Source organism: Antechinus flavipes, chromosome 4 (genome assembly GCF_016432865.1).
Source record: "Antechinus flavipes isolate AdamAnt ecotype Samford, QLD, Australia chromosome 4, AdamAnt_v2, whole genome shotgun sequence".
Lineage (NCBI taxonomy): Eukaryota > Metazoa > Chordata > Mammalia > Dasyuromorphia > Dasyuridae > Antechinus > Antechinus flavipes.
The window spans coordinates 128,713,882-128,726,369 of NC_067401.1; the positions used below are offsets into that span (position 1 = coordinate 128,713,882).

Genomic DNA, 12,488 nt, shown 5'->3' on the forward strand with positions numbered 1-12,488 from the left:
CAAGATAATTAGGGGGGAAGGAAAAGTATATGTATGTATTATAAAATATTTATAGCAGCTCTCTGTGGTAAGAAAGACCTGAAAAGTGCAGTTATTAGCTGTTGGGTAATAGCTAAACAAATTGTGGTATATGATTGTGATGGAAGATTGTGCTATAAGAAATAGTTATCTTGATAATTTTAGAAAAATATGGAAAGACTTGCATGAAATAAGGAAAGAATGAATTTGCAGAAAGGAGAACATTGTTTATAATAACAGCAATACTGCTTTAACATCTTTGCGCAGCTGAGTCATTTTGACTACTATGAATATGCTAGTTAATTAAAGGATAGAAGGAAAATTTTATCTGCATTCAAAGAAAGAACTAATAAATAGAAATACGTATAGTTTGTAGAGTGTGTGTGTGTGTGTGTGTGTGTGTAATTGTAGCCATTTTGGAAGGGGAGGAAAAAATTAAGGGAATACTTTTTATATATTCAGAAGAATGCGCTAATTGTACATAATAAGTTTGTAGTTTCACATACAAGTTCAGAATAACAAACACATACAAAAAGCAAAAAACAAAACCTCTTTGTCTGTCATACCACTTCCTTTTCTCATCTTCATGTTTTATAAATACTACCTATTGTTTCAATATTCTAGGCTTTTAGACACCATTTCCCCCCCACTTTCCTTAATTCAACAAACATTTATCATATGCCTATTCTGAGATTTTCATCACTCAGATACCAGTACTATTTGTTTTCTTGGCTTAGATCTCTTCTCCAATCCATCTGACATATTGTTGTCTTTTATCTTATCCTCCTAAACTTTAATAAATTGCTTTTCCTCTACTTGATCATTAAACATCTTTTCCTGCCAAACCTCTTTATGCTGCTCCCTATTTATTTGGCCTCTTTTCTCCTTTACCTTTGTGCTTGTGTAGTTTGTCACCTTTAATACCCTTCTTATCTGCCAGGTTTTTAAAGGTACTGCTTGATCCCTAACCTGATCACAAGTTTTTCCAATTGCCCCACCCCACATTAATTTCTCCCCTATTGAGCTTACCTATAGTGCTTGGGTTATAACCTGTATCTTGTACAATACTGTTTATGTATGTTAGCTTGTATTTTTTACTAATTGTTTTTTATGTGAATACTTCTTATCTTCCTAGTTAGATTGAAAACCATGGTTCATCTCTTATAGCTCCAAAATGCTTGGTATGATGCTTTGTGTATACAGGTGTCTGATTAGTTTTTGTTAAATTCCATTTAGGAAAGTGTCAAGAATGTTTATTCTTATTGAAAATTAGTGAAATAAAGTGAGATATTCTGCCATGATATATAATTTTCTTTATAGATCTTTTTCTGCATAGTATAAGTGCTTAATAGAAAGTTCCTTTGGATTAATTTTTTTTATTTTTTGTTTTTAGAGAGCATTCTCTAGTATCAAATGGCCAAACTGAAGTATAATCCATTTACGCAAAAGTATCAGCAGAGGGAGCCAAAATTGCTCCCTGTGTCAAGTATGAGAAGAAAAAAAGAACTTATAAAAATAAATGTTGATATTTTCACATATAGTGAAAAAAGGTGACTTTCTGCTATTCATAATTTCTACATTTGGTTTTTTAAAATTAGGACAGGGAGGTCTCCTCATGGGAATTTTTAAGAATGGTTTGATTAAACAAACAATTTTTCAAGGCATGACATTTTATGGTAAATTACATTAAGAAAATTAATTCTAAACAATAATTTTAAATATTTTTTTCTCCCAAATTTTGAATTAAGGATAAAGAAATTAGATCAGTTAATTCTTAATGGAAAATACAATATTGAGTTGTACAGATGATTAGGGGTTGATAAATCCAATTTCTGACTTCAAGATTGGATTTTTTCTAGATAAATTTTGCATGGTTTGGTAATATTGATCTGTTTCTTTCTTTCTCCATTTCAGTCAGCAGACTTGAAGAGAGAGAATCAGAGTTGAAAAAAGAATACAATGCACTACATCAAAGACATACAGAGGTAAGTCTCTAATGCCCTTTTATTCCATTATTTAAAGGAAGAAACTCATCCTAGTTTATAGTAATGCTCCTTTGAAATCTAAATAGCTTATTCCCTGGAAAATAATTGAATCTTACTGTATTTCTCTGTTAGTATATCATTTCATCAAATGTCTTGAATTAATTTGGTATATCTTCAATGTGTATACCATTTGCTTCCTTGATTAGGATAAGTAAAAATTTATATGGGAAGAGTATCGTTAAAAAGAGTACCATAATTTATTTTGTTGATACTCTTCATGAAAGAAATAAGATGGGCTTGGTTAAGATATTGGTGTGAGCTCATAAATTTATGATACTAATTTTTGTGACTAATAAATTTGTTCTACTAAGTAAAAATGGCTCCAAAATAAGTTGAGTATAGATTTAATGTGTACTTTGATGTGTTATATAGTCACATACGTTGTTAGGATTATGAAACATCAGAGAATTTGGTTTTCATTGATGTATCTGGAAAATTGTCTATGAGAAGGCTAGAATCATAGAGCCAGGGGAAAAAATAGAAGCAGTACATTCAAATTCTTTTTCAAGGAAGGGAATAAGCATTTATTATAGTACCTTCTAAGTGCTAGACATTGGGTTTAATGTTTTTATGAATATCTCAATGTATTATCTTATTTGATCCTCCTTTTACATTTGATAAAACTGAGACAATGAGTGATTAAGGAGATTTGAACTCAGGTCTTTTTGATTTCATGGCAGCTAGGAGAGCAGAAGTCAAGAGGGCAGAGAGTCAGGAAGAATCCTTCTTGATTTCAAATACTGCCTCAGATACTTACTAGCTGTGTGACTCTGAGGAAGGCATTTAATGCTGTTTAACTCAGTTCCTCTTCTGTAAAAATGAACTGAAGAAAGAAATGGCAACTCGCTCCAGTATCTTTGTGGGGGAAAAACTCCAAAACACAAAAGGGGTCATGAAGAGTCAGACATGCATGAAATGTTTAAACAGTAAAAAGATTTTCTTACTTCAATCCCAGAGCATTTTGTAAAAATACCAACATTTTTATAATAAACTTTTTGGTGAGTATCTGGGCTAATGAATTTATTTGAACAAGCCTTGCATAGGTGACAGTGTTGATTTGGATGCCTAACTCAGTATTCTAAACACATGGTAAGTATTTTGTAACTTGCATTGATGTTAGGCTTGGGGGACTGAAGATTAGGCCTTTGATTTCATTGGTTGAGGGAATGCTTAGAAGAGATTGAGACCTTTTCTGAAATTTGTGACCTTGGAAAGCAAAGTGCATACTACCAGCTTGGGTAGAGGTGATATGTGAATTCCTTCCTTCTTGGCTTTCGGCCAGCCCTCTACTCAGCACCCTTCTCTGCTTTCATGAAAAATACTTAGGAGAAATATGTTCACACACTGGGGCGAATTAAAATTGGCTACTTACTACTTGCATGATTTGGGCAGATACTTATTTTCTCAGGGTCTCCCTTTGCTCATCTGTGCTGTCAAGAAGTTGGATTAAATGAACTATTTCATTCTTTCCAGCTTTTAAATCAATGATATTATATGTCCTAATGTAACTTATTCTTGAGTGTTGTTGTTGCATTTTTGTAATATACTTAAAAATGATATATAGTATTTCCTTTTAATTCCTTTTAATATATGTAAAATAGATATATTGTTGAAATTTTTCTGAAAAGTGAAATGTTATATATTCCATTTGTTCATTGATTTGCACAACAAAGTTTAAGCTATAACCTTACCTCTTTCTCTGCTTCCTCTCTTCTTCCATTTACCTTCCACCATTTCACTTATCTTGACCTACTTTAACATTGATGTATAATAAAATATTACAAGAAGAAAAGGCATAGTAGTTTTTCAAAGCAATTTAATTCTGCTCTGGTCCTAATTCTTTTGTTTTAGAGTAGTCAGCAACAATAAAAGCTTCATGATTTTAAAGAATAATGGCATTTACTTCCTAACTCTAGGAAGTCTTTGAAATATTTATTAACTCTTCATTGCTCCCTGATAGATTCCATTTTCCTATCAATGAATCTTGTTTAACAACAGATAGACGCTAGAAATAATACACAAACTGACTTTTTTATAAATCAGATCATTTTTACATGCATGCAGTAGCTTGTTATTTTAGGGAATCCTGGACATAAATCTAATTATGTTCTACTCAAAAAACCAAAAAACCCCAACCGGATACATGTAATAAGTAGCTCCCTTTTTGCCTATTAAAGAAATTTGTCAACTCTTCTCTGGTATGCAAAACTGTCTAATATTTGGTCGCCTCAAGCTTTTGCAGAAACCATACATTACTCCCTTCTATGATGTTATTAAGTATATGTACCTTATAGATTCTATTACAAGCATATCCTCTCCTGTCTTTGTGCCTTTGTCATTGGTATTTCATATCTTGTCTGCCAATGTTCATACCATCCATTAAAAAACAGTTCAAATGAAACCCCCTCCACAAAGCCTTACTTGGTTTCTTTCCTATACCTCTAAACCCTATTTTTATAGTCATCTTTCCCTCCTAAACCTGATCTTATTTTTATTGTTAACTATTATATGTCTGTGTATGTTTAACTTCTCTGTTATTTGTGTTTAGTTCTCCTAAATTGTCCTACATTATAAATAATAGGAGAGGAAGGACACATCCCCATAGTATGCTCTATAAGTGTGCTTAATACTTGTTTTTTAATTTGATGAAGACATAGGAGGTTCCACTGTGCAGGTAACTATATGAAACAAAATGATCTTAATCAGTGTGCCATGTACATAGTAGGAACTTGGTAAATAATTGTTGATTGTAAGAGCAAAAAAATAAATCTATAAAAATGGGGGCCAGGGATATAACAGCCAAACTATTTATTGAATTAAGGATTCCTTTGATTTTTATAAATTAATTTATTAGTATCTTCATTTTCCAGCATCACCTCACGCAGAAAAAGCAGCTTAGGAAACAAATTGGCAATTAAAAATTAAATTGGCAAAAAGAGCTTGGTGGGTAAAAAAGGAGGGGGAAGTTGGGAATGATGAAGAAGCATTAATAAATGGGTAAAAGGAAAATGAGTGTGATCTCCCTTGCTCCCTCCCCTACCCCCCCCCCCCCAAAAAAAAAAAAAAAAGTCATTTCCCCTGCTTCTCCCAGAAGTGGTTAGGGAGGAAGAATTATCATAAAGACATTTTATATACAAAAAGAGGAAACTAAAATTGGAAAGTCAAACCTATTCTTTTAAGTAAAGGGCACCTGATCTCTTCTGAGATTTCCTTCATAAATGTCTCTTAATTTTGTTTTATGTCAAAATCTAAATTCTCATTGTCTGTGTCTTTGCCTGTGAGCTTCCTAATGTCTAATTATTTATATGTATGGTATTTCAATCACATGAGTATTTATACACTGCCTGCTCTTAGTGTAGACTGGATGGTAATGACCAAGGTGAATCTCCAAAAAGAAATGAGAAAGCCTATCTGCTTTCACATCTTTGTTGATATTAGGACCTATGGGCGTGGAACTTGAGTATGTGAAACACTGAATTTATGAATGATGTAAATTTTTGATTATGTTGCTTAGTTTTGCCAAATTTTTCCCTTAACTCTTGTTTCTTTACTACATGGTTCTTTGTGCAAGGGTATGAGGAAGTGATACAATAGGCTATTTAGCTATGTAAAAGCAATGATATTAATGAAAATCATTTTTTAAAAAATTAAAATCTTTGGGGAAATAGATCAATAAGATATGGCAAATAAATATAAAGCAGCATATTGGCTACAGGGAAAGACAAACATGACGAACTCAGAGAAACACTTATGAAGTATTGCAGAGTAAAAAGAACAAAGGAAAAAACAGTATATGCAGTGGCTACAACAATAGAATTAACATTAAGAGATTATTATTTTAAAACAAATGAGCTGGATAATGTTGGTAGCTTGCTGGCAAATCTATTAACAACCAATACTTTGCACCGCTTCCCCACCTCTCATACAACTTGCAGTGAACTACTCTAGCAGGCCTAAGGACATGACACAATCTGCCCCCAAGAACCGTATCTCTCTTCCTCTCTTTCCAGAGTCATGGAGACCTTGGCTTCAGGTTATGGAAATATGCCCTGGCCATGGCAGAAAGTATAATTGTCCCTACTCAGGAATAAGAGACCGCTAGAGACCACAGCCCCATAGAATCAGTGCTGCAAAGTTTTAATAGCAGTACCTGAACAGATAAGTCCATAATATCAGCAGAGCCAGTGCCAGGATAAATAATTCTATAGCAATGCTGCAATGCTCAAAACTGCTTGTACCAAAGAACTGAGAAATGGAGGAAGCAGGACAAGATACAACATGATGTACATGAGGAGTATACTTCAATAAACCTGATGGAAAAATAGTAGCATCCAGCTTCAGACCACCTAGAAGTCACTTGAGGCAAAAATCCAGACTACTTGAACTAGTTGGCATTGCCCAAAGTGGAAGGAAGTTAGGACATTTGGAGATCTAACTCTTGAGGAAATCACAATTAGAAAGGAGGGAATGAGAAAGTGAGCAATAGGAAAAATTGGGGAAGAGGGCTGAAATTTTCAGGAAGAAAAATCGAAGTTCTTGAACATAAGCAGATAAAAAGGAAAACAGTAACAATATTAGGAAACATTATCTCAAGATCAATTGAGTAATTTACTAATAAATTATTGCAAAACAAAAAAGATTTTATTAAGTTGGGGACTTTGTGAAATGTGAGAACTACATAGAAATATAGCATACTGTTACTGAGTAATTCAAAAGAAAAAAATAACAATTGAGAGTGGAATTTATGGCTTGCATAACACAGCAAAAATAATGGGCAGAATCCCTACAATTAAACTGGCACATGAAGAAAAAGAGCATGAACTTGGAGAGATTTTCAAGAAAATGGGAGGGGGGGGCAAGGTCACCAGGAAAGAGTGTCAACCAGTGGCAGGTGTGGGTCAATGCCTAGTTTCTGCCATACTAATTTTCCAATTTTTTCAGCAGTTTTTGTCAAATAGTGAGTTCTTATCCCCAAAGCTGGGGTATTTGGATTTGTTAAACACTATATTGCTATAGTCATTGACTATTTTGTTCTTTGAACCTCACCTATTCCATTGCTCAATTATTCTATTTCTTAGCCAGTACCAAATGATTTTGATGATTGCTGCTTTATAATATAGTTTTAGATCTGGCACAGCTAGGCCATCTTCATTTGCTTTTTTTTTTCCATTAATTCCTTGAAATTCTTGACCTATTGTTCTTCCAGATGGATGTTGTTAATATATCAACTAGAAACCTTAATCTTATATTGCATACCAAATATATCAAAATGGGACATAATGATACCATAAACCAAATAGGGGAGCATAAAATTATCTGTCAATTCTATGGATAAGAGAAATTAAAGCAATGAAGATTAATAGAAATGAGATAAAACTGATTATATGATGGCTTACTTGGAAAAATCCTAAGGTGTTGGCCAAGATACTAATTTTGACAATAGCTCCAGCAAAGATATCTTACAGAATACATTCTTGAAAATCAACATTTCTTTTTTTTTTATTTTTTTAATTTTTTAAATTTTTTAAATTTTTTAAATTTTTTAAATTTTTAAAATTTTTTTTATTTTTTTTATTTTTAAATTTTTATTTAATAATTACTTTATATTGACACTCGTTTCTGTTCCGATTTTTTTTTCTCTCCCTCACTCCACCCCCTCCCCTAGATGGCAAGCAGTCCTTTATATGAATCAACAACATTTCTATGTGATAATAACAAAAGGCAAGAAGCAGTAATAGATAGGGTGTTCCATTCCAAATAGTTGCAAAATGTGCATAAATTACCTACTAGAATATTGTTGTGCTGTTCAAAATTGTATGTGTGATGGAGATAGAGAAACATGGTAAGATACTTATGTGGATTGATACAGAGTGAAGTAGAGCTGAGAAAAGAATATACTTAGGAACTACAAAAATCCTTTTAATTTTTTTTTTTAATTTAAATTTTATTTTAGTTAATAATAACTTTGTATTGACAGAATCCATGCCAGGGTAATTTTTTACAATATTATCCCTTGCACTCGCTTATGTTTCGTTTTTTTCCCCTCCCTCTCTCCCCCCCCCCCCCCCCAAGATGGCAAGCAGTCCTATATATGTTAAATATGTTGCAGTATATCCTAGATACAATATATATTTGCAGAACTGAACAGTTCTCCTGTTGCACAGGGAGAATTGGATTCAGAAGGTAAAAATAACTCGGGAAGAAAATCAAAAATGCAAATAGTTCACATTCATTTCCCAGTGTTCCTTCTTTGGGTGTAGCTGTTTTTGTCCATCATTTATCCATTGAAACTCAGTTAGGTCTCTTTGTCATAGAAATCCACTTCCATCAGAATACATCCTCATACCATATCGTTGTCGAAGTGTATAATGATCTCCTGGTTCTGCTCATCTCACTTAGCATCAATCCATGTAGGTCTCTCCAAGTCTCTCTGTATTCATCCTGCTGGTCATTCCTTACAGAGCAATAATATTCCATAACATTCATATACCACAATTTACCCAGCCATTCTCCAATTGATGGGCATCCATTCATTTTCCAGTTTCTAGCCACTACAAACAGGGCTGCTACAAACATTTTGGCACATACAGCTCCCTTTCCCTTTTTTAGGGTATAAGCCCAATAGAAACATTGCTGGATCAAAGGGTATGCACAGTTTGATAACTTTTTGGGCATAATTCCAGATTGCTCTACAGAATGGTTGGATTCGTTCACAACTCCACCAACAATGCATCAGTGTCCCCATTTTCCCACATCCCCTCCAACATTCATCATTATTTTTTCCTGTCATCTTAGCCAATCTGACAGGTGTGTAGTGATATCTCAGAGTTGTCTTAATTTGCATTTCTCTGATCAATAGTGATTTGGAACACTCTTTCATGTGAGTGGTAATAGTTTCAATTTCATCATCTGAAAATTGTCTGTTCATATCCTTTGACCATTTATCAATTGGAGAATGGCTTGATTCTTATAAATTAGGGTCAGTTCTCTATATATTTTGGAAATGAGGCCTTTATCAGAACCTTTAACTGTAAAGATGTTTTCCCAGTTTGTTGCTTCCCTACTAATCTTGTTTGCATTCGTTCTGTTTGTACAAAGGCTTTTTAATTTGATATAATCAAAATTTTCTATTTTGTGATCAGTAATGGTCTCTAGTTCATCTTTGGTCACAAATTTCTTTCTCCTCCACAAGTCTGAGAGATAAACTATCCTATGTTCCTCTAATTTATTTATAATCTCGTTCTTTATGCCTAGGTCATGGACCCATTTTGATCTTATCTTGGTATATGGTGTTAAGTGTAGGTCCTTGCCTAATTTCTGCCATACTAATTTCCAGTTATCCCAGCAATTTTTATCAAATAATGAAATCTTATCCCAAAAGTTAGAATCTTTGGGTTTGTCAAACACTAAATTGCTATAGTTGACTATTCTGTCTTGTGAACCTAACCTTTTCCACTGATCCACTAATCTATTTCTTAGCCAATACCAAATGGTTTTGGTGACTGCTGCTTTATAATATAATTTTAGATCAAGTACAGCTAGACCACCTTCATTTGATTTTTTTTTTTCATTAATTCCCTTGAGATTCTCGACTTTTTATTGAGGAACTACAAAAATCAAAGATTGTACATCAAAGATTACATAACTAACAAAAATTAAAAACAAATGTAAAAAAATTATAAAGATTTTAAAAAAGTTTCACATGAAAAAAATGTGTGAAGACGTCCCCAAGGGTCTGACCCTTTTGTGGTGAGAGAAGATTCACAAGTGTTATTTTGCATGTTTTCAATATAAGTTGTGCTGATTTTTTTTTTCTATTTGTCAAAGCTATTTGTCATCAGAATTGGCCTCCTTCAGATGGGGAGGGAGAAACATACTTGGGATGATAGTGATATAAGAAACAAACCTCAGTTAAAAATTATTTTAAAGAATATAACAGATAAGTTAACAGGAAAGATATTAAACCAAAAGAGACAGTAACTACCTAGAAATCTAAAGTAGGCCAAATATCTCTAAATCATTATTGCAAGTCAAAAGATATTGAACTAACATCTGATAAACATAGGGCCATGTAGTCCAAGGGAATTTGTCACCTCAGCAGAATGTTCATGAATACTTTGACTTGAGCATCAGAAATAATTAGCTGAAGAGAAATGAAATATTCAGTAGACAATTGCAGATGGAGAACTATAGATCAGAGGAGAGAAGTTATAGTTGATTGTTTGGATAGAGATGAAGATTAAACTATGAATGTTGATATAATTACTGAGAGAGCATATATAGAGAAATGAATAATGACCAAGATAGAGCCTTGGATTATATATTTTACCTAGTTATAGAACAGCATTTAGATGATGATTCAGAAAAGGAAAAAGAATTGTAAATTGTAAGGGGCTGAAACTCTGAGTAAATGTACTGGAATCAGACAACTGAGCATTTAAGGCTAATTACTTATTGGACAATGCTCTATTAGCATAAGTTTGGAAAATGGCCCTTCCCACTATGCTGTGCTGGCTTGATCTTTTGGTGTATACAGAGAATTGTAGGAAGGATTAGGGGATTGGAGTAAGACAAGCCACGGTCACTTTTGCTTATGTCCATTCTCTTCACTTCTACCCCTAAAGACCAAGGACTTTTGCTTATCCAGACTCCGGCTGATTCTAAGGCATCAAGGGTGCTAACTTGGTCTTCACAGTAAATGATTCGGTAAAGAAGTCAACTAATAAGATAACTAGGAGTCAGAGCAGTGATAAGAAAATCTGAAGGGAAAAGATTACCTAAGAATGATCAATAGGCTTATATGCTACAGAATGATCAAGAATGATGAGATTTGGAAAAAATGTCATCAGAGCTGGCAATAAAGAGATGATTGGTAGTTTTGGAGAAAAATTTCATTTGAGGGAGGGTTGAAAGCTAGATTTCAAGGGGTCAAAAATGAGAAGGAGGTAAGGGACTAGAGAGTGAATGAAGACAGCTTTTTCAAAGTTTGACTGTAAAAGAAAGCAGGGAATTGGTAAGTATGAGAATTTTTTAATTATAGGAGAGGTCTGGGCATGATTATAGACAACAACAATGAAGGATCCAAAAAAAAAGATTAAAAATAAAATAGAAACTGAATAGATTTCAAATCTAGTAACTTTGCTTTCTGTTAATTGACAAGTTCCTGAGTGTCAGAAGTTTTGTTTTGGTCAGTTATATTTTCTGAGATGGTGCCTATCATATTAGACCATTTCTGTAGTATCCTAACCCACAGTGGGTTCCTTGCATCAAGGGTATTGGATTCATTTAGGCTGGATATGCAGATGTTTAGTAGTCCTCCTTTAGAAAATTCTTCTATTTTTAGGCATGTATGAATCCAACTCAGTAAAGATCAAATGTTATAAGTAGTATATATGCCTTTTCCCTCATAAAAGTTGCGCTTTGACTTCTTAAAGCATTTTCTCATCTTGTTTTTAAGGCCTTTCAGATTTTCAGAGATTTCTTTTTCTTTTTCACTTCACCCCTTGCTCTCACTTTCATGACTTTTCAAAGGTAACCCGCAATGATACCACAATTTTCCCTGCTGTTACTTGCAGTAATAAGTTTTCTGGACTTGGAACCCTCCTATACTTATTTTTAAAGAGTGAAAGGTGATAAAAATTTACTTGCTTGTCCCTCACATATGATTGCCAGACAGAGCTAGCTTTCTGGAGGTCCTTTGGACAGACCTTGGTCTCAGCAGGATAGACACCACAGAATGGTCAAGAATAGAGTCTAGATTCTTTATTCTGTCTGGTCCAGTTTTGATCTTAGTGTAGGAGGCAGGAGAGCCACTAGGATGATAGTCAAAAATAGAATGTCTCTCTTCCAGTTCTTCTTAGCTCTTATATACCCTATTACAATTACATCATTATGGCATACTATGTATTTGTGAACTAGAGAACCATTACATCACCATACTAAGTACTAAGTATATATGTAAACTAGAGAACCATTACCTCATCAATTCTACTGAGTTAACACCTTGTTTCAAGTATACTTCTCCAGAGTTCTGGTCCTCTACACAAGATGTTTCATCTCTCTGTATTATCTGTCTTCTGTATTTGGAATGGATTGTTTCTTCATCTTTATCTCCTTGAATCCCTACCTTCTTTCCTTCAAACTAAACTTAATGTACCACCTACTGCATTAGTCCTTTCCTGTTCCTGCTACAACTAGTGTCCTTCCTTAAACTTAGAGGTATTATTTGGTATGTATATATATTGTCTCCCCTTAAGAATGCATTTGATATGTATTTATATGTATACATGTTGTCTCCCCTTAAGAATGTAAGTTCTTTGAGGGCAGGTATTATTTCAGTTTTGTCTTTGTATCTGCAGGGTATAATATAGTCTCTGGACCTATTGGGCATTTTATAAATGTTTGTTGCTTTTTTTGTTTTTTTTT

General features: G+C 33.6%; 1 protein-coding gene across 6 annotated transcripts in view; it reads left to right on the plus strand.

Moving 5' to 3' along the window:
- Positions 1–12,488, plus strand: part of SPAG9 (sperm associated antigen 9) — a 150,625-nt gene that overhangs the window by 50,799 nt on the left and 87,338 nt on the right. For all 6 annotated transcript variants that reach the window (XM_051994269.1, XM_051994267.1, XM_051994268.1 and 3 more), the window contains one exon: positions 1,933–2,003. Coding sequence is in view for 5 of the 6 variants with exons in the window: in XM_051994267.1 (XP_051850227.1) it covers positions 1,933–2,003 (71 nt within the window). In the remaining variant the exon portion in view is untranslated. The remainder of the gene's footprint in view (positions 1–1,932; positions 2,004–12,488) is intronic.